The 23,010-nt window shown below is 44.8% G+C and overlaps 1 protein-coding gene across 1 annotated transcript in view; it reads left to right on the top strand.

Annotated features, from left to right (window-relative positions):
• ITGA9 (integrin subunit alpha 9) overlaps positions 1–23,010 on the top strand; it is a 380,757-nt gene that overhangs the window by 271,060 nt on the left and 86,687 nt on the right. The window contains exons 19-20 of the mRNA XM_003256852.3: positions 14,800–14,886; positions 19,300–19,379. Coding sequence (XP_003256900.2) covers positions 14,800–14,886; positions 19,300–19,379 — 167 coding nt within the window. The remainder of the gene's footprint in view (positions 1–14,799; positions 14,887–19,299; positions 19,380–23,010) is intronic.

Raw genomic sequence — 23,010 nt, 5'->3', positions numbered from 1 at the left:
AAAGAAAGGTAAAACAATGGTAATAACAATGAGCTGTAAAATACGACCTGTGGGGTGGGAATGGGGACAGCCAATGCTTCTCTGGTAAAGGGAGGCCAGTTTCAGCCCCTGGTGCAACAGCACCCCCATGCATTCATCATGTGAGATGATAAGTGTCTTTCCTTGAACCAGTTCTTCCTCCCAAGCTGGGAAATTCTCCTTGGAGACAGCAGGAACTGTGTTACAAAGGCATATGGCCCAACAAAGGACACTGAGGCTACTCAATAATTATTAAAGGAGAGCCTGAACAAAGGAATGTAAGAAGTAACAGAAAACATACGTGTCTCACACATGAGAATTATTGTGTAGAAGCTGTTTCCCATTTGAGACAAAATAAGAAACACTTGTTGAACGAGTAGATGGGCTTCCTCTGGGAGCACAGCAGGTGGGCACCCATGTTGGAGCCAGCCATGGTCTGCAGAGTTCATTTCTCTGAGTCCCTGCCCCAGGGGCACATGACACAGGAGGCTCCAGACAACTGCCTCAAAGGCAGAGAGGACCATAATACCAGGGTTCCTCAGTCCTCACCAGCATAAGAATCCCAGGAAAGGCATTTTTTTTTCTCACATACTCTAGGTCTCAATCTCTTAACTTCAAAAATGGCAGTGGCTACATTAGCTCTTGGGACCAGTGTTTCAAAGGCTAGTGTAGAACACTTGCCTCAGATGATTCAAGATCCAGGTTTCCTGACTCTGCTGTAAAGAATCCCACCCTGGAGGCTGGGGCCTGCCATCTGCATCTTTAACAAGCCCACCGGAGAATTTCAATGCAGTTTCACTTTTGAGGGTTTTTAACTTGAGTGTCCATCAGAACCACCTGGGGAGCTTTCAGCAAATGCATGCCAACGCCACATGCGTTGATTCTATGGCCACACAGAGGGGCCTGCATCTGGATCTTTTTTACAAAGCTTTTCATAGGATCGTCATCATCACCTTTCCAGCACTGTTATGCAAATTGGAGAGACTCATGCCAAAGTGAAGGGCTTGGTGAGAGCAGCCAGGTCTTCTATGCAGTGATCAGCCTGCACAGCTGGGCGTGGCATCTCTGGCTCCCAGGTGGTTCCAGTGCACACCCCCAGTTAAGAACCAATGAAGAATGTTGCTTGTTAACAACCTTTGAAGGCTTTTTAGCAACAACAAAGTATCATATTGGGATTCATCTGTGGCAGTTTGCAGAACATATCAGGGAAGAGAGCTGAGTGCAAGGCATCCACCAGGAGGCCGTTTTGTGCTGATCTAGGTAAGAGGAGATTGGAGCTGACCTGTTGAAGCAACAAAGAGAAAGGGAGGAAGGATCATCCTAGAAGTGGATACCAGTTCTTTAAGAAGAGTCCTGAGATGTACCCAGGAGTAGCAAAGTGGATGTGCCAGCCCGAGGGAAGAGATTACTAAGCTGCTGGCCCCTGAGACAGGGCTCCATGAGCTGACAGGTCCTGAAGAGGACCTCTGTGGAGACACACTCCGAGGGTGCTAGACTAGGAAGAGGTCCTCTCAGGCCCCATCCCTTCATCTACAGCCAGAGAAAGTTCAGCAGTAGCTGCCCCTGGCCTCTGTTCTCAGTCCACAGCCCCACCAGCCCAGTTGCTTATGCAGAGGGAGAGGATGTGGAGAGATGCTGTCAACACCCTCCATGTCCCCTCCACCCACCCTGGAGGCCGCCTACGACAGTTCCTCTGCAGGCTGAGGCCTGCCTATGTCTCTCTGGTTAGGAACTTTCTCTGGCTACAGGAGTGTGCTGCACCCAAGAGTCAGGAGGGCTGGAAGTGCAGGATAGTTAACGTCCCCAGTACAGTTTTCTACCAAGGAGAGACCGGCGAGATGGATAGATGCCCCAGCTTTCTCACCCGTTGATGACACACTTCACTACCCTCTCGTGGAGCTCCCTGAGATCACCGACCATACAAACTAATTGCACCCCAATGCTTGTCCCAAAGTCTGCTCAGATAAGGGGCATGTGAATAGACAGGTCTTCAGTTCCAGAAAAGTGTATACTCACAGAGACAATATCTCTCAAATAACATGGGCAGTGTACATATTATTTTTCTGGAGGGCAGAGGGCATCATGAGGAAAGTGGTCTTCATGGGGTGAATATCATATTTCCTCCAAGGAGGGCTCAGTGACATGGAGCAGTGCTTCTCAAATGTCCGTGTTCACAGAGGTTAGCTTCTAACTCATCAGGTCTATGGTGAGGCCTGAGAATCTGCATTTCTAACAGTGAGCGTGTCCAGGGACCACACTTTGAGTAGCAAGGCCTTCACAGCTTCAAGTTGCAAACCAGTTTTGAATGAGCAGAGTAGAAGGGGGTTTGTAGGTGAGAAGGAACTCTTCACCGTGAGTACATTTCTATGAAGATTTCCGGCCAGGATTTTAGTAAGTACCTGAGCCCCTTCAAACATTTGACTCCCGCATAACCTTTTCATCCAAACACCATTCATGAATTGTTTTTATGCCATGAGGTTAAATTCTTTCCTATCGTTTCAGGGGAGGCCCCCACTTGCTGAGTTTTCCATCAGCCTATAAGGCAAAGGAAAAGAGTGATAGAAAATAAAAATAATTTGATTCATTAGATGGAATTCAACTTTGAATTCTTAGTTTGTTGACTAAGAATTTGCAGCCTCTGAGGAAATTTTTTTTAATTGAAGAAGAGAAACTAATTTTTAAAAATCTGAGAATAATTCATTTGTGACTATTTAACAGAAGGAAAAACTTCCTGAGTGAACATCAAATACTTTAATTACTTCTTAGGCTTCAGAAGGGATGGCTTGCTAGTCTTTGTACTTTGGGCTTTCTGTTACGACTGGTTGACTTAGATTTATTTGTTTATTTAGCTTCTTAATTTCATATCCTGTTGTCCTGAAGAGGACAATCACCAGGATTTAGGGGAGTGTTTTTGTCTGTATTCACTTTGGAAAAATGTAAAGATTAGTCCTAAACGGGGTTGATTCACCGCACTACAGAGGGACACGTTAGGAACGAGACAGCTTATTCAAGTGCTTTTGAATTTGTATCGGTTTTTTAAAATGTAAGATTATTTTTACTTATTTTAAATCTTTCAAAGCACTTTTTTCCTCAGGGCCAAGTGGACTGTTTGGGAGGAGACCTCGCCGTCTCCATTTGATCACATAATTGCTTCTGATGCCAGCCAGTCTGCAACTGCCAGTGATTGGCACAGGGTTATTTCATATGCACTTCAAATTTCTTTTCTTGCTTTTTTTTTTAATTTTTGTTTTTTAGATAGAATCTCACTGTGGCACCCAGGCTGGAGTGCAGTGGTGCAATCATATCTCACTGCAACCTTCAATTCCTGGGCCTGTGATCTTCCCACCTCAACTCCCAAGTAGCTGGGGCCACAGGTGTGTGCCACCACATCTGGCTAATTTTTATTTTTGTTGAGACAGGGTCTTACTGTTTTGTCCAGGCTGGCCTTGAACTCCTGGCCTCAAGTGAACCTCCTGCCTTGGCCTCCCAAAATGCCAGGATTACAGGTGTGAGCCATCCATACCTGGCCTCCAAATTTCACTACCTAACTTGGGAGAGGAATTTTGCATTAGCAGTTACATGGTTCATCTGCCTCAAACATTTGTTTTGACTGTAGCTTTTGCTTGTTTTACTTTTTTAAGCTTGGAAAGAACAAACTTAGAATAGTGTAGGCCTTGGCTTCCACACGGATTTTTTTACAAAATTTCAAGGAAGCAACTGGCTTTGTAGTACTTTCTTTGTCCTGCTTCTCCAAATTCCTCAAGTGCATGGATAATTACCTCTGGTTCCCTCGGAGTGTTCGTGGCCAGCTCCTTCCCAGCCTTGCCAGCCCATTCTCTGTATTTGGCATCTGCGCTGGAGTCACTGTGTGCTCCAGTTCCTTAAGGATACTTTTAGTTTATCTGATCTGTGCTCCACACCTGTTCAGACTCCATTTCCATGAATGTTTTGGGAGAGGTGAGGAAGAAACCTTTTCTGCTCATTGTTGCGCATTCCCCACCCCAGGCCCCCTCTGATCTATTCTTACATCACAACTAAAAATATTCTTAAAAATGTGAATCAGATGGTATGACTTCCCTGCTCAGAACCCTCCAGTGCCTTCCCTCTGTACTTGGAACCAAGTCCAAACTCCTGATGAGCCGCAGGGCTCCGCATGGCCTGGCCTTTCATCTGTCACTTCCCAAACATGTGGCCTCTGATTGGTTTCTGGAACTCACCATGCCCTTCCCCACACATGCTGCTTCTTCTGCCAGGGACACTCTTCACTCTCCCTTCGTGTGTTTAGCCGCTTCTTAGCTTGCAGGTCTCAGCTAAATGGTACCTCCTCAAAAGGGCCTTCCCTCCACCTATACCAGGTATAATGCTGTTTGCCCCCTTCAGAATGCCTCTCACAGGCTGTGATTACTTTAAACAGGTTCATTGAGATATAGTTCAGATAGCATGCAATTAACCCTTTTAAAGTATACAATTCAGTGGGTTTGAGTATATTTTCAGAGTTGTGCATCTATTGCCACAGTCAATTTTAGAACATTTCATTACCTCAAAAAAAACCCCCATACTTCTTAGCTGTCGTACCCTTTCCCCTATTTCCACCAGCCAAAGACAACCACAAATCTACTTTCTTTCTCTCTAGATTTGCCTATTCTGGACATTGTGTATAAGTGGAATCATTTATATGAAATAGAGCCAGTCCTTTGTGACTGGCTTCTGTCACTTAGCGTAATGTTTTCAGAGTTCATTTGTTTGTGGCATGTATCATACTTCATTCCTTTTCATGGCTGAATAATATTCCATTGTGTGGATATACCACATTGTGTTTATTCATTCGTCAGTTGCTGGACATTAGATTGTTTCCAATTTTTGGCTATTACAAATTATGCTGCTATCAATATTTGTGTGCACGTTTTTGTGTGGGCTCATGTTTTTATTTTTCTTGGGTACATACCTAAGAGTGGGATTGCTGGTTTACATGATAACTTGTATTTCACTGTTAAGAAACTGCCAGGCTGCTTTTCAAAGCCACTATACTGTTTTACATTCCCACCAGTAGTATGTAATGGTTCCAGTTTGTCCATATCTAGTCCAGCATTTGTTATTGTTTGTCTTTTTGATTGTAGCCATTCTAATGAGTATGAAGTAGTATCTCATTGTGGTTTTGATTTAGATTTCCCTGAAGGTTAATGATGTTGAGCATCTTTTCATGTGATTATTGGCCATCTGTATGTATTTTTTGGAAAAACTATTCAGATCCTTTACCCATTTGTTGGTTAGGTTACTTATCTTGTTATTATTGAGCTGCAAGACATTTTAAAAATATATCCTAAAGTTCCTATTAGACATATTATTTAAAATATTCTCATCCTGTGGATTTTTTCACTTTCTTAATTGTATCCTTTGAAACACATGAGTTTTAAATATTGATGATATCCAGATTATCCAGTTTTTTTTGCTACTTTTGTAATTATTATTATTTTTATTATTATTTGAGGCAGAGTCTCGATGTGTCACCCAGGATGGAGTGCGGTGGTGTGATCTTGGCTCACTGCAACCTCCGCCTGCTGGGTTCAATTGATCCTTCCACCTCAGCCTCCCAAGTAGCTGGGGCTACAGGTGTGTGCTACTACAACTGGGCCAATTTTTGTGTTTCTAGTAGAGACGGGGTTTTGTTATGTTGGCCAGGCTGGTCACAAACTCCTGGCCCCAAGTGATCCACCTGCCTTGGCCTCCCAAGGCGCTGGGATTATAGGCATGAGACACTGTGCCTGGCCAGTTATTTTTCATTTCCTTTTGAGTTTTTTGTTTTTGCCATCTCCCCGTGTAGGCTGCATGTGCTGTGACGGCAGCACTGTGTTTGCAATTGTAGCCCCATCCCCTAGGACAGGGCCTGATACGGGGCAGCGGTCAGTGAATAGCTCTTCAGTGAGTTAATAAACAAAGGGGTTTTCAAAATGTAAAATTCTTCCTTGACTCACTAAGCAACCTTCTGATTGCAACTGCTTTCCCTTTTTGGCCTCCAAGACAGGAATTCTCTGGTCCTGCTGACAGGAGCCCCATGTTGCACAGGGCAACTATATCACTCATTGGAAATTAACGTGTCTGCCCTCTGACTTCAGTATTTCTCCCAGGAGCAGAGGATGGAAGTTCTTCACAGCTGGATCTGCTGTATCATTCAGAAGCTGGCTTCAGAGCCTGTGTAGCTGGAAGCCTTGGACTCACATCCAGGAAGGGAATGCCACTCAGCCTCTGGGCACACAGCTGCAACTTCCCCTGGTGCTGGCTGTTTTGGTGCTACCCTCTACTAGCCTTGTCCCAAAACATCTACCCCATTCATTTCACCCTCTCTGCCACTATGTCACTGCCTCTCCCATCACAGTGTTCCACCCAAATGAGGCAAATTCTTATCCTTTCAAGACCCACACCTTTTTTGATGTATTTGCTTTTTTATTTACTCCACCAGGCAAAGGGTGGCACCCTGCTATGAGCTCTTGGAACAATTTATTTAGGTTCCTTGTAGCCTGGATCATATTCAACCAATAGTTTTTCCCCCTCTATTAAAATGTGTTAATTTGGAGTATTTGCTTACTAAATGCTGTCTCCTTTTTTTTTTTTTGAGACAGAGTTTCGCTCTTGTTGCCCAGCCTAGAGTGCAATGGCACAATCTCGGCTTACTGCAACCTCCGCCTCCTGGGTCCAAGTGATTCTCCAGCCTCAGCCTCCCAAGTAGCTGGGATTACAGGCATCTGCCCACCACGCCCAGCTAATTTTTTGTATTTTTAGTAGAGATGGAGTTTCACCATGTTGGCCAGGCTGGTCTCAAATGCCTGACCTCAGGTGATCCACCCACCTCGGCCTCCCAAATTGCTGGGATTACAATCGTGAGCCACCGAGCCTGGTCAAAGTCCCTTCTTACCTGTCATTTGTATTCTCCCCGTTCTGTGTCTGACATCTTGTAGGTGTTTGTTAGATGATTGGTGAGTGAATTAATGAATGTACAGCTGGATGATGTATAAGTCCTTTCAGAGGGAAACTTTGAGTATGTTAAGACCCCAGGAAGGCTTATACTTGATATTCATGTTGCCAACATTCTGGATACAAAGAAAAGCACCCTCTCTGTGACTTCTCAGATCCCATCTGCCTCTGATCTTTCATGACCCCTGATGGATTGACTACATGAGCCTCTTTCAGAAGTTTGACTAGCGAGTCAACAAAACAGTTCACCCTCTGCATCTCTGCTCAGGGATCAACAGGAGTGTGCTTGCTTACGTGGCTTCATTCCAGTGGGAGGTTCATATTTTATGTATCATGTACTCTTCCTTGATTCAAGAGTACCATGACTTGTGTTTGTTCTGACTCCAGGACTATCCATGAGAAACCCTCAGCCAAGAGTGTATCATCAGGGCCTGAGCAAGTGGCAGGAGACAGGGTATTGTGTGAATCTAGTACATAGAAGAGTGTGTCTTGACAGCTGGGGTCTGTAATTCATATGCTGTTCAAATGACAGGCCTTTTCCCCACACGTGTGTGTATTCAGAGCACCATGTCATGTTCTGTAGGGCGATATGCAGGGGAGTTGGGGCAGGAGAAGGAAGTTAAGATTGAAGGGGAACATGCAGAAGAGCTTTGGGAAGGAATGTGCCCGGCTCACATCCTGGCTCCATCATTTACCAACTGGGAAACGCTGGGCAAGTGACACAACTTCACATTCCAGTTTCCTCCTCATAAAAATGGAAATAAAGAGAAGCTGTACATAGAGTTTTTAGATAATGGATTTAAAATACTACCTGGCGCCCAGTAAACCATTACTAAGTAGAGGCTATGTACTCCATCCTACACGCATCAGCAGCGGCAGTCCAGCAATACTCCTATAAGGCACATGTTATGACTTCATTTTACTGGTAAGGAACTGGAGGCTTATAGAAAGGATGGTTAATTCGCCTGACAACACCTTGCTGGTATATATCTGAGCCAATAATCAAAATTGGGACACTAATGCCAAAGGTTGTACACTTCCTATGCTGCAGGCTCAGGTGTTTTTCTTCATGGGTAGGAACTTTATGGCTCAAGCCCAAAGGATTCCCCTCTGGGAATACGACTGTTCTGGTAAGGTTCAAGCTGACTCATCATTGAGTGCTGCTAATAGAGTGTTTGCTGAGAATGTTTTCTGTTAACTCATTGAGCCAGGTTATTAAGAACCTCTGCTCACCTCTGATACCTCAATTGATTAGGGAATTTGGGATGAAGTGCTTCCAAAATTTATCTGAATTCTAAATTAACTAAGTGAGTTAACATGGAAGCCACTTTTACCAGCCCACAAGGGTCACGCTTGTTGTGTCTGGAAGAAGGAAAGGGTCTTAGAGGAACACTCAATTGCCAGACTGACAGTCAGATGTGGAGACACCAGGGTCATCTTCAGTTTAACAAACACATGTCAGAACTAGAAAGTTGGAAGTCAGACTTCAAACTCTACCTAGCATTGAGCATAAGCAGGTCACTGACCACAAAGACATTCTGTTCCCAAAGAGCACCATATTCGTGGTCAAATAAGGCCTGAGTCTAAACTGACATCAAATGCTTGTATGATTGGGAGGAAGGATCCCGAAGGCCAAAGAGGCTCACTGATTTCATTATTCGATTCTTCCAACCACTGCACGTTACAAACAGGGCTGGAGCCTGGCTCTACTGGCCAAACTTCCGGGGCTGGGACAGCCAAGGTATGTCTGGATGAGAGAAGGTCTTTGCCAAGACAAGCATCTCTTGTGCCAGGCAGACCAGCAAATGAGCTGCTTCTTGCAGCCCCTTCTTTGGAATCTCCCATAAGCCAAGGCCTATTCATTTAATAAATGCAAACTCAGGAGCTACTAAGTGCCAGGCTCAGTGCCAGATACTGAGAATACAGAAATGAGTACGCATAAATCAAGTATGCTTTTCATCACTGTGTTTTTAAAAATGTTAACTGATAATTTCCTGATCCTGAGAGTAATATGCAGATGCTCCTTGAACTATGTTGGGGTTATGTCCTGTTAAACCCATAGTTAGTTGAAAATATCATAAGTTGAAAATGCATTTAATACACCCAGCCTACCAAACATCATAGCTTAGCCTAGCCTACTTAAACATGCTCAGAACAGTTCCATTAACCTACAGTTGGGCAGAATCATCTGGCAACACAGCCCTCCATAGAGTATCGATTGTTTACCCTGGTGATGACGTGGCTGACGAGGTGCTACAGCTCACTGCGCTGCCCAGCATCTTGAGAGTATTGTACAGCTTTCTACCACTTTCTACTGAATACCTATTGTTTTTACACCATCAGAAAGTTGAAAAATCTTAAGTAGAACCATCGTAAGTCAGGGACTATCTGTATGTTAGTAGAAATTTTTAATTGAATCTTCTATAATCTTCAGCAAGAAACCCTGAGAATATTGAACGTCTTTGCCAGACCAGGAAAAGTGGGACTGGGGAAAAGGCCAGTTATGTGAATCCTCTTAAAATAGGGTCTAAAATTTTATTAAAAAAATGTATTTTAAAAGTTTTGATTGAGACTTTGCTTGAAATGTGAAACTGAAAATTATGAAATTAGGTTTATTTTATCCTGCATTTATTCAGTGGCACTCAAAACATTGTAATTATAATTGTCAAAGATATCTTAGACCCAAGGCAAAATATTATTTGCTTTATTAGAGTCTTTAAAATAACAGTGCCCTAACTTCTGAAACAAAAGAAGGAATTGAGTGCTGGATAGGCAGATTTTGAATATGAATTTTCCTACTGTTTCATAAGATAACATCCTTTGCTTCATATTTTGTCTGGCTTTTCGTACAATCACAAAAGGATCATTTTAACAATGGCCAGTTTTTTCTAAGGGCTTCTCTTGATCTTTTTTATTTAAATCTTTGTCTTCTGAAGCATCTTAAAGTAGTATCCAGGAGAATTTTGACTCCTTCAACAGTTAACTGATCTAACTCTGCCAGATCCAGATTTATCAGTGGTTTTACAGTGGTTTTATCCATTTTTCAACATTACTTTCATTGATTTCGTGAAAGTCTGCATCTTTTAGAGCAAGATTTCTGTTTCACTCTGTATTTGATTTGCATTGTATTGTAGTCAGATAATCAGATGTCTGCACTGGCAATCAGGGACATTAGATAGACAGTTTGCTCACTAGTCCGTGTTCCCAGTCAGCTGAGAGTCTCATAACCATCGGCCTTGATAAATGCTAACGTTAAGTTCTCTAAGTTAAAGCCAGTGTAGGCAATGATTGGAACGTGGAAGCAATCAGAGCACAGGAGAAGCCTGGTCCCTGGAATCTCTCCCATATGCATCCTGGTGGATACCAAGTGCCTGGCAGAAGTCATAGGCAACTCCCAACCAGAGCGCTCTCCACTGACATGTTGCCTAGAGCTGGGGACAGCTTAGATTAGCCATATCACCCCAAAATTTGTATTTTTAATTGAATTGATTTTTTAAATTGAATCCATTTTAAACATGGGGTTTTATTTTTATTTAAAGAATTACCTTGTTGGTATGTCTGTGACTCTTGGGTGCCTGCCTGGCTACCAAGAAGACTTGTGACTCCATGATGACTCTGCTTTTTAAGGTTATGCCCTGGGTATGATCTGAAACCAGGAGAACAAAGTGGGTACTGGTGTTGCCTTGAATGAAGGGCTCCCCTAATGGGGGAAGCCTTGCAACCTTTATAAACTGCAGTCAGGACGGTTTTCTCTTCCTTAGTATGGATTTAAACAAGAATCATAAACATGTGAGCTTTCTCCTCATCCTCCTTTCATTGCCTCTCCCCATCTGGGAGCAAATGCCTAGGACTTTCCAAGTGGTTCTCGGTGCCAGCAGCCTCATAAGGGAAGAGTATTATCTGAGTTCAGGTTCACCAGAAGCAGCACCCGAGATGGGCTCTCATGAAGGGGATTTATTGGGGCAAGAGGAGCGAAGGGAGCAGAATGAGGAGGGGAAGGAACCAAACAGGCATGTGGGCTCAGCTGGAGTCTGCTTCACCCAATCCTATGGGAGCTCTGGAACATTAATTGTACAACAGAGTTGGACCTGTCTTGAGGCAAAGGGGACATCCTTGGGTACCCACGTCAATCAGAGGCTACGGAATGCTTTTGGGGAAGGTGTCAACCTCCCAGGCAAAGCGACTCCATTCAAGCTGTTGTACTTATCTGGTAAGGGGGTTCTGAGTGGAGCACCGCCAGCAGCCATACAAGGAGTGGTACTGCTTGCCTAAGCCCAAGCTCTGATACACCTCTGGGCCTCCTTGGAAATCACAGTAGTAGAAGAGAGGGGTATAGAATTAAAAACATTTGGTCAGGGCAGTTGACATGGCCAGTATAAACAGCTATGTTGGTGCTGACAGGCAGCAGAAGGGTAATCCATGACATCCCTTCCTGTACACCATCCTGGAGCACATGAGTCATAAACCATAAGCTCAGCTCTCTTGTTCCTAGAGATGATGTCTTTGGTTTACTCTTTTGGCCTGTCCTCACCAAGATCCAACCAGAATTTTGAAATTTTTATTTGACTGAGTAAGGTGGAAGAGAGACCAGAAATAGTTAAGTAAATGCTGATATAAATGTTACGTTCTAGCATTTGGGAATTAACACAAATAAGGTAGCTGAGCAGCTTTTGAATGATCAAAAGTACTGTTGTTTTAGGTCAAAGCTAATTAAACTGAGGTTTCCTCGAGTGCCAGAGTAAATTTTTGAAGACATTTATTTCACACATGCGAAAACTGAAGAAGTCTTTGGGGCAATAAATCTTTTTGGTTTCTTATTTCTTTTTTTTTTTTTTTTGAGACAGAGTCTTGCTCTGTCACCATGCTGGAGTGCAATGGTGCGATCTCGGTTCACTGCAACCTCCGCCTCCCAGGTTCAAGCGATTCTCCTGCCGCAGCCTCCTGAGTAGCTGGGACTACAGGCATGCACCACCACACCCAGCTAATTTTTATATTTGTAGTAGAGACAGGATTTCACCATGTTGGCCAGGATGGTCTCAATTTCTTGACCTCGTGATCTGCCTGCCTCGGCCTCCCAAAGTGCTGGGATTACAGGCGTGAGCCACAGCGCCCAGCCAATAAATCTTTACTTCAAGAACAGACCTTTGACTTAAAGCTTCTCTCCTGGTTTGAAAGGAATTCCCAGTGAGGTATTGGGCATTACAAGAGAAACTGGGAACAGAGTTAGGTAAACATGTAATATATGTATATGTGTATGTGTATGTGTGAGATACACACACACATACACTTATATATATTTGCTTATCCTGGGACACTCTTGAGAGTAATTATACCAGAATGACAGAAATGAACCAGGACCATCCCCAGGAAACCAAGAGAACTAAAGTCATCCAAGACTTTGGCTTGCTGCCTCTGATGTCCACAGGCCGATTAGCCAGGATTTAGGGTAGTGTCTACTTGGGACAATTGTGGGTGTTGCTTCTGGTAGGAGGAATATGAGGAAGAAGATGGTAGTGAAACGCCACCTATGGTGAATCATTAATGCCATGCAGTTCTTGAGAGAGCATTTGAGAAATTATTCTCTGGTTTTCCTTATTGAAATTGCCAATGCCTGTTCTCTAGGTTCTAAGAGCAGCCCTCACACTTGCCATCACACAGCCGTGTAAATACCTGTGTCTCTGCTGGGAGGTCCCCACCCCTTCTGAACTCTGAGCTCTACGAGGACAGCGATTAACATCTCTCAGATATGTTCTCTCAGTGCTGAAATGTGGTGTGTGATACGACAACTCAGCTACCCAGTGCATGCTCAGGGCCCGTTCTGAATCCTGTGCCATTTGCATGTTACATACATGAGCTTGCCATCCATGAGTGGGGACAAGACAGAGGAAGAAAACCTTGGGGGAAGGGCTGAAGAAAGGTGCTCCTTGACAGTGAGGACAACTTAAATAGAGGTGTGAACATAAGAGCAGGCAGGGTGTGTATAGAATAGTAGCGTTTATGTGCCATGGGGCAGGGGTGGAAGAACCATAGCAGAACAGGAAGGGCCAAAATGGAAGCTGGGATTAAGATTTGAGACTTTACTCTGTTTGCAGTGGGAAGAGACATATTTTAAGAAGCTTCCTCTGGCAGCCAGCCAAATGGACTGAAGGGGAAGGAAAGTTCATAGCAGCAGCTACCAAACATCATTACCCGGCAGAAACACTAATTTTATCACTCAATAATTTTATGTATTAAAAATGCTCATCCCAGACCCTGCAGTCTCTGTGTCTACTCAGAAAAGACTCATGCAATGCAATTAGAGTGTGGCCCAGGAATCTGCATTTTATTTATTTTTTTTTTAGATGGAGTCTCACACTCTAGCCCAGCCTGGAGTGCAGTGGTGCCATCTCTGCTCACTGCAAGCTCTGCTCTCCCAGGTTCACGCCATTCTCCTGCCTCAACCTTAAAGAGGCTCCCAAGGTGATACTAACACAGGCGATCCTGGGTCTCTGTGTGAATAACACTGGCTAAGAGCACAGAGAGATGTTAGAAAACTAATCATCATTGAGATCAGTTATATCCGAGACTGGATGCTGAAAAGATATATTAGAGTTAGTTTTATATTTATATATCTCTTATCTTTTGTTTAATTGTATTTGGGCTTTTGAGGGTTTTGTTTCATTGCTATTTTCTAAGTAAGGGTGTATTGATGTTTAACAAACAAACAAAAATATACAAGTTATTAAGTTACCAGCTCAATGAACTTTCACAAAGTGGTCAAACCTGTGTAACCTGCACTCAGAACTGCCTTCCACTTATTCCACAATTACTGTCTTGATTTCTAGCCCCATAGATTATTTACCTTTTATCACCTTTATTTTTGGTGCATTTGATAATGTTCATAGTATATTAGAATAATAAGATATGTATAATTGGATAATTTAAGTAGATATATTATGGTAAATGCTCACATGTTTTTACCAGTTGGACACAAAATGAAAATATTTTTCATCCACCTGTCTAAATGCCTTGAAATGTTAGTCTCAGCTGAGATGTGAGTCTTGAAAATGGAGGACCTCTGTACCTTCCCTTCCAAAATCTGTAAACATACTGTTTGCGCTTGGAAGTCTTGATTTGCTTTCAGTGACTCTGAGAAGCTCTGTGGTTTGTGAAGAGCCTCTTGGCTTTCCTTTGACCTTGGTTGGAAGCCATGTGCCCAGGTAGAAAGACAGCAGTTCCCTACAGCATTTCTCTTCTGGTTCTCTCAAGCCGCTGTGTGCAGAGTCCAGCCTAAGCTGGCTATGCTTGGAAACCTCTCCTCACCCTTGTACCCTCCCCACACTCTAGGGAGACTTGCCGGTGGACAGCCCAGCCCTCACTGCTTCAGGCGTTAGGAAGAAACCCTCTCTTTTCTTGGTGTGATTTTCTTAGAGTTTGTCTTTCCTAAACCACCAAGATCTGAAAAGGCAGGATTAGGGTGTGGGCTTAGGAGAAAGGGGCCAGGAAGATGACAGGGTTGCCTTTTCATCCAAACCTTAGGAGGTCTCCAGCTCACCCATGGCCCAGCCCACCTCACCGGGACCACCTAGGGTTTGAACCCAAAGCGTTAGTTAGGAATGAAGAGTGATTTTGTCCTCTTACCTGTCTTCCCAGGGAACCCATGAAAAAGTGGGCAGCTGGAAGGGGGCTGGAGATGGCCTGGTCAGGGTACCTCGTCCCACTGGTGCCTACCGTCCGAGCACTGCTCTGAAGGACTCGATTGCCCTGTGGAGCCTGCTCCCACACACCTGCCTTTCGTGCAGCCGGCCCATCTATTGGTGCTTTTTCTTTCAGGAGGAGATGGGCATCTCCTGTGAGCTGCTGGAATCGGACTTCCTCAAATGCAGCGTGGGATTTCCTTTCATGAGGTCAAAGTCAAAGGTAAGGGACACAGACGGGACCCTTCCTTGGCAGCAGACCCCCAGCCCTTCCCACCAGCCATTGATTCCACCACTGCCTCCCTGAGGTGAGGAGTCCTCCCACCCCCTGCCTCCAATATCAGCTGGGGCGGCCACTGAAGCCCTGACATGCCCCTGTCCCTGGCAGTGTACACCGGGGTATACTCTGGAGGGGCTGCATCATATGGTCTTTCTCTGATTCACATGATGTACCCCAAATGTGAAAGTGAAGGACACACCACGGCCTCTGCACTTTGGCAAGTGCCATTTAGTTGGCCTTCCTAAAATATTTTTTTTTTCTGAGACATTCTGTGCCTCTTTGAGTCCCCTAGACAACACAGGAGAAGATGTGGTCTGTCACATATAGTCCTGTCACTCCCTTGGGTGCTCACAGTTTTCTGAAGAGACCTCTCAAAATTCTCAAAACATAAATACCTGTAACCCACTTCATTTTTAAAAAGAGTAAAGAAATTAAGTCACTTTGGTATTGGTATGGAGACAGATTTTCTAAGTTCAAATAGTATACTACAGCATCTTCAGACATTCATGGAACATTGTAGTATGTGCCATCATTATAAGGAGATACAAACATAGGTTAAAAGTTGTGGTGGTTGGAGGCAAAACTAGAATCTAAAAAGACGAAGTCTGCCTTTGGAAATGGAAGCTATTTTCCCTGCCATGATTTGAAGGAAATTTGTATTCCTTTGTCTACCTTTTTTCCCTTAAAAAAGTGAAAGCTGGCAGGGCGTGGTGGCTCATACCTGTAATCCCAGTACTTTGGGAGGCCGAGGTGAGCAGATCACGAGGTCAGGAGATCGAGACCATCCTGGCTAACATGGTGAAACTCTATCTCTACTAAAAATATAAAAATTTGCCAGGCATGGTGGCACACACCTGTAGTCCCAGCTACTCAGGAGGCTGAGGCAGGAGAATTGCTTGAACCTGGGAGGCAGAGATTGCAGTGAGCTGAGATCATGCCACTGCACTCCAGCCTGGGTGACAGAGTGAGACTCCGTCTCAAAAAAAAAAAAAAAAGTGAAAGCTTCATCCTTTTCTCCTGCCTGGGTCATACATTCAGATCATTTTAATCTCCAAGACTCTTTGGTCCCAGTATCTAGTAGCTATTTATAAACCAATGGTGAGAATATTCTGGTGAGAGAGAAGACTTGGTCATTTCTTAGCAAATCACTTGAACCCATGAGCCCCATTGAAATGCACCTCGATCTTGGACTTTCCAGCCTTCAGAACTGTGAGAAATAAATGTTTAAACCACCCAAGGTAGGGTAATTTGTGATAGAATCCCAAACTGACTAGGGCAAAAAGGTAATAATTTTCTCACTGTTAGGGTCAGTGTTGTTCAGTGCTGTGTTCACGTATCACCCAAGATAATCTCATGAGCCACCTAAAATAATCTTAGTGTACCACTCCCAGTGTGAACATCCTGTGATTTGGGGAACACTGCCCCAAACAAATGGTGTTCACCATATATATGTCAGGCATGTGTGGGAATGTGGGAGGAACCCCTGGGTAGGGGTTATAGGACCAGGCTGTACCAGAAACTGTGTGATCTTGGCGAAAGCACAGTGGCCCTTAACGCCCATGACTTCCCGGATTTTTTTCTGCCTCTCTTCCTCATTCTGTCCACATTCACCCCAGGAGGAGGGAAACCTCAATAAGTGTCTGCCCTTGGAAAATGGATTACATGTGTCTGGCAGAGTACAGGCCAAGTCCCATTAGACTCCAGGTCGGGTGAGGGTGGAGATAAAGGACGACCCCAATCCATGGACACTATTGCCTATAATAATGTGTGTGGCACATCTGCACACAAATTTAATTAAAATCTTTTGAGTAACAGATAATAGGCTTAATTGAAAAACTTGTAACAGTTTCCATTTCGTTTTAAACTCCAGCCTATATCACATATCAGATCTAAGATGTGTCTTTCTCTCTCTAGTGGAGTGTTAAATTTTGTCACATTTTTGTTTGTTTGAGAGGGAGTCTCTCTCTGTCACCCAGGCTGGAGTGCAGTGGCACAATCTTGGCTCACTGCAACCTCCACCTCCCAAGTTCAAGGGATTCTCCTGCCTCAGCCTCCCTGGTAGCTGGAATTACAGGTGCCCACCACCATGCCCAGCTAATTTTTTTTGTATTTTTAGTAGAGATGGGATTTCACCTTGTTGGCCAGGGTGGTCTTGAACTCCTGACCTCAAGTGATCTGCCTGCCTAGGTCTCCCGAAGTGCTGGGATTACAGGCATGAGCCACCATGCCCAGCCAACATTTATTAGATAGAGCCCACAGAAGTATGAACATTGGAATGTTGGTTATTTTCCCAGCTGGTAATGCTACCACTTTCCTTCCACATACAGATGCTGGGACCTGAAGCAAGACTGACTAAACCTGGGGATTGGGGGCATGGGAGCAGAGGGTGATTCCCTGGAGAAAGCCCAACAAGTCACCCAGCAGAGATGGGGCTCCCCGTATCCGCAGCCCAGCGTGCACTACCATGTCCTTCCAACCCTGAAGGTCCTCAGACTCCAGGCCACATGCTAAGCCTCATGGCTATACTTTGGCTTACCTTGGATGGCCATACGTTTCTCTCTCTCACAGCCTGCCCAGTTTCTGACATTCTGTTCTTCCAGGCCTCCATCCCTGATTTTGGCTTCTCACCCAATTCTTTTGCCTCTCATCTCACTGTGCTCTTTAATGTGTTTAATTTAATTCAGATCTCCTCCCAGTGCTGACTTTACACCAGGCAAGACCCTGCCTCTCTCTTCCTTCTTGTCCTCTTCCTGCCCTGTCTCCATGCCTGCTCCCCACCCCACTGTAAGCTGACCAGTCCCACAGCAATAGAAATTTCTCTCTAGAAAGAGATGTCCGTGTTCACTGTAGATGATGGTCCATTGCAATGGACCAATGTCCGTTGCTTTCAGGAAACATTCAGTAGAATCCAGTGTTGCAAATATTAGACCATTGCCTAGAATTCACCATAATAGAACCCAAAGGTTTAGACATTATATAAGTTATAGGCTCTCAGAATTTGATGAAATTTAAGAACCATTCTGTCCAACCTCCTCTTTTTATTGAAATGCAAAGACAGTATCTTAGCCAAGATCACACAGCAGTTTGTGGTAGAACCTGGTCCTGTGACCCCTACCCAAGGGTTCCTCCCACATTCTCACACATGCCTGACATGTATATGGTGAACACCATTTACTTAGGGCACTGCCCCCCAAATCACAGGATGTTCACCACTAAGTGGTACAATAAATAATTTTAGATGGTTCATGAAATTATCGTCAGTGATATGTGGACACAGCACTGAACAACATTGACCCTAACAGTGACCCTTTTCGCCTTAGTCAGTTCTGTCATCTGTAACAAATTACCCTGGGCTGGGTGGTTTAAACAACAGACATGTATTTCTCACAGTTCTTAAGGCTGAGAAGTTCAAGGTCAAGGTCCCGGCAGATTCAGTTCCTGGTGAGAGTTCTCTTCCTGGTTTATAAACAGAACCTTCTCTATGTGTGCCCATCTGGCTTTCCCTTGGTGTGTGTGCGTGGAGAGAGAGAGATCTCTTTGTCTTCTCTTCTTCTGAGTGCACTAATTCCATCACGAAGGCCTCACCCTCATGACCTCATCTAAACCTAATTACCTTCCAAAGACCCCATCTCCACATACCATCACATAGGGGGGTTAGGCCTTCCACATATTAATTTGAGGAGTGGCGGCGGGACACAAACATTCAGCACATAAGACTTTTCAACAGTCTTCCAATCCTAGCCACACTCAGGAGAACGTTTCCAATCCTGCTAGCACATCTTTAACACTTCTCTATCACCAGCAAATCTCCCTTTTCAACAAAGATAGAGTAGACCTTAGGCTCAGAGGCTTCCAAAGGCAACAGAGTTCAGCATTGCTCTGTTTTCATCGTGTTCACTTTTACAACTACCTTCTCTTTTTGGCAAGTGATCCTGGATTCCCATCTATGACAGTGATATAAATTGTTCTTTTAAAACAATCTTTAAACTAAAAGAGTAAGGCAACAAAAATATGAGCAAATATCCCAAGTGATGTAATTTGCAGATGTGGCAGAAATTGAAAAGATGGTATGTGAGTGAAACTTAGAAAGTCCCGGTTAAAGAGTATAAATGCATCACTTCCTAAAGAGAGCCTCAGTGGCTGAACAGGAGCAGCAGGTCTCTGGCCAGAGTATGTGTCAGGCTTGGTTTTACTGTTAAAGCTGTGCCTTTGGCCTGACAGTCAGAAAGCTATGCATAAAACATAAAGCTTATCATGCAAATGAGCTTCCAGAGGTCATAAACTGCAGAAGATGGAAGAGAACAGTTTAAGTTTGGAATGCCTGCTGATGCCAAATACCACTTCCTTTTTCACTAGTATGAATTCAGCGTGATCTTTGATACAAGCCACCTGTCTGGGGAAGAGGAAGTTCTCAGCTTCATTGTTACTGCTCAGAGGTAAGGGGGGTTTAAACACTTTTTTCAAAGATAAGAGATTTATGGGACCAGGAAAGGATGTGTCCTGGTTAAGCTTTGATGAATCCCAGGATGCTGAGGAGGAAGAAATGGTTACTCAGTGATAAAGCCTTGAGCCACTAAGTGGAATTAGATCTCTTGGGGTTGGTGGTTGCCTAGTGCTGCTTGCGTAGCCGCCACTGCAGATTGAGCTGAGAGAAACTGGGCATCAGCCACTCAGAGGTGACGATTCTACAGCTGAGGAGAGACAGGTCCGAGGGGTGAGGCTCTAGTCCAAGGTCAGTTCCCACTCGGCTGTGTATTTCCCAGATCAGACAGATGTCCTCTGCAAATTGTCAGGCTGGGCGCGCTGCTGCTTTTGGACATGGTGCTGTATCCCTTGATATCCCTGCAGGTCACCTGCAGCCTGAGGGCCTGGCTGAGCCTGTTGGCAGAGGCCCCAAGAGATGCTACTCAAGAGAGGGCTTAACTTGGAAGCCAAGTGGATGGATAAGAAAGGGGATCGTGGGGTGGCAGCTTCTCCCCTCAGAAGCATGTGCCTGCCCCTCTCCAGGATAGCCACGAGTGCCTGTGGGGGCTTCTGGGGAGTTACGAGATGCCTTCTCCAGGGCAGATCCAGCATGCCTTGAAGCAGCATCTAGGTAGCACTTGGCTGGCAGCTCCAGTGGAGGGAGGGGCGTTCAGGTGGGTGAACAGGGAGACACAAGCTTTGATTGGGGTGGTGGTTGAACACCCAAGGCAACCTTTTCATTTTCACTTGGAAATGATCTTAAACTTAACAGAAGTCTTATAAGAATGTGCAAGGAACTCCTATATATACCCTTTACCCAGATTCACCCAGTGTTAACATTTTGCCTCATCTATTTTATCATCCTCTTTCTATATAATTTTTTTTTTGTTGACCATGTGAAAGTTGCAGAAATCATGCCTCTTGATTCATAAATACTTCAGTGTGCATTCCCAAGAATGAGGCTGTTCTCTTAAGAAAGTGTAGTATAGTTATCACATTCAGGAAATTAAACATTGACACTATGCTATTAGCTAATCTGCAGTTTATGTTCTGATTATGCCAGTTATCCCAATAATGTCTTTTTAGCCGCTTCTTTTTACTGGTCCACAAGACTTGGTTATTTTCTATTCACACTATTTTCAAGATCACATAATTTACATTCACATAAAACATGACTATGATCTAATAGAAACCTATGCAAAGCATAGATAGGGTAGATTTCTTTCCCTTTGCACAAAATCCGGAAGGGCTTCAGTGGGGAGGTAACATTTAAACAGAGGAGTCTGTTTTCAGGCTGAAGCAACATGGGCACGGCAGTGAGGCCGTCCATGGGGCAAGAAGCCCTGTTACACCTGTGTAGGTGGTGGGCACGGGAGTGTACTGGGGATTCACGCACCTTCTCAGAAGAAGTATGGGGAGCAGACAAGCACAGTGGCAGGGGGCTGAAAGGAGCCTGGGCGCTAAACCATGGGGGACAAAGGTCACCTAGAAAATCTGAACTATATCCTGATGGCACTGAGGAGCCACTGAAAGTTTTTGAAAAGGGGAGTGGCACAGTGCAACAGCTTGGCCCCAGAGCATGAGGTTGATGAATTTGATAAGGGGCGGCAGATGCCCATTCAAACCTGAAAACTCTTACTCTCTTGCCATTTCTTGGATCCAGAGAACACTCGCCATTGGTGGGCAGACCCATCAATGTGCACTCTTGGTCCTTCCACACCTGAGGCAGCCTGTATGCCTGGAAAGGAATGTGACATGGAAGAGATTTCACTTGCCAAAAAAGAAGACACTTCCTGCCTCTACCTAATTCGGGGCTAATCATAACAGTCAGAGAGGGCAGGGAACCAGTATTACAATTGTGAAAGGTTCATTTGTTAGAATAACATGTCCACACAGCAGCAGTGCTCTGGTTTTGGATGCATATTAGAATCTCCTGGGGAGCTTTCAAAAATATCGATGCCTGATCTACCCCCACAGACCCTGACCCTGCCTCTGCCTGGGGTGAGACCTGGGCAATGGAGTTTTCAGAAGGGCTCATCAAATGATTCTAATGAGCAGCCAGGGCTAAGAACCACTATTTATAATCCCTTACTCTGTGCTGGGCACATTTTCACTCAGTAAATATTTATTGTGCACCGTCTCTTTACCAGTTGCAGTGCTAAATGCTGGGCACATGAGAAAATGACAGTAACCTACCGAATTCAAGAACACCCTCTATGTACATTAACAGTGCTCCATAGCTTCAGGAAGCCCTAGAATCTGTAGCTTCAATAATATAAAAATTTCTAGTTTCTTAAATCACAAATGTTAAGATGACCATATTATCTTTTAAGCACACACCAGAATATTTCAGACACTCATTTCTTTTCAGGCATTGGTGAAGATATGGTCTGACTGCCCCGAAGGGCACCCACACACAGCACTTGACTCCCTGCTATGACAGAAAGATCCTTAAAGCTCCTTATCTTGAAAACTACAGTTAAAATCTCAATTGTTCCTTTCTTCCATCACCACCCTTTGAAGGTCTCTTTGCCTACTTGTAGATTTAGGGGGACATAACGTTGAGACTGAGCAGTTTCTCGAACCTCTCCTCTCAGCAGCCACCAGCCTGGCTTTTGCAGACCACTGGAAAGTATCCCAGCTCATTAGCTTTTGGAATGACGGGAAGCCTTTTGATGTTTGGCGTCTTTATCTCAACTTTTCAACTTAGTTAATTCTGGAGCAGTCACACGATGACAGATGAGACGGTTGGGCCTAAGCCGGCCAAACAAATGGCAGGGCAAGACCTGGCAGGATGCTGGGGTGGGGGCGGGAGTGGGCCAGGATGGTGTCAACCCATCCACAGGGGAGTTGCCTTTGGCCTGCCCACAGCAGTGATCCCAAGGCTTTTGTCACCCCTTGGGAAAGGAAGGACAAGGAAGTCAGGCTGTGTGGGCACCTGATCCTGCTGCTTTTGCAAACTGTGGATGCCCCTGAGGGACTGATGTCACCTCATGTAGGAAGACAGATGAGGAGCCAGAGCAGAGACTGTGGCCCTGTGGGGTCAGCATCACACAGCACCATTGTTTCAGAACAATAGGAGGGAGAAGGAGAGGGGATGTGAGGGCTATTTAAGTGCTGTTGCCATTCAGCACTTGCTGGGTGAGAGAGGAAGGCAGTGGGGCAGGGCTTGGAGGGGGCAGAGAGAGGGCACAGAGCAGACAGGGACTCAGCAGATGTTCAGGGAACGGCATGGTGGGGAACAGTCAGGATGAGCTGAGCCCAGCCTCAGCAGGTCTAGGGGACTCTTTTCTTCCGCCCATGCAGGGTGAACTTGGGAACCAACTGTGAATGTAGGTTCAAAAACATGTACCCAAGAGCCACGCCTTTTCCCAAGGAATAATGATCACAATTCCTATTAGAAATTTAATAAAGTAATAAAGGGAAACTAGGTCTTCTCTCTCCTCCTGTTCCTTCTCCTCCCTTCTTCTTTTGCTCCTCCTCCTTCTCGCTCCCAAATCTGGCATCAGGAGCAGGAGTCACAGCTGAGAGAGCCCTGGTTTGAAGTCTGACTGAGCTGGTTGGAATCTCAGCTCTGGTTTGCAGGGGGGCCTTGGGCAGTTA

This window comes from Nomascus leucogenys, chromosome 4, assembly GCF_006542625.1.
Source record: "Nomascus leucogenys isolate Asia chromosome 4, Asia_NLE_v1, whole genome shotgun sequence".
Lineage (NCBI taxonomy): Eukaryota > Metazoa > Chordata > Mammalia > Primates > Hylobatidae > Nomascus > Nomascus leucogenys.
Note: the sequence above shows the minus strand (reverse complement) of the source record. Positions and strands in the feature narration are given on the sequence as shown.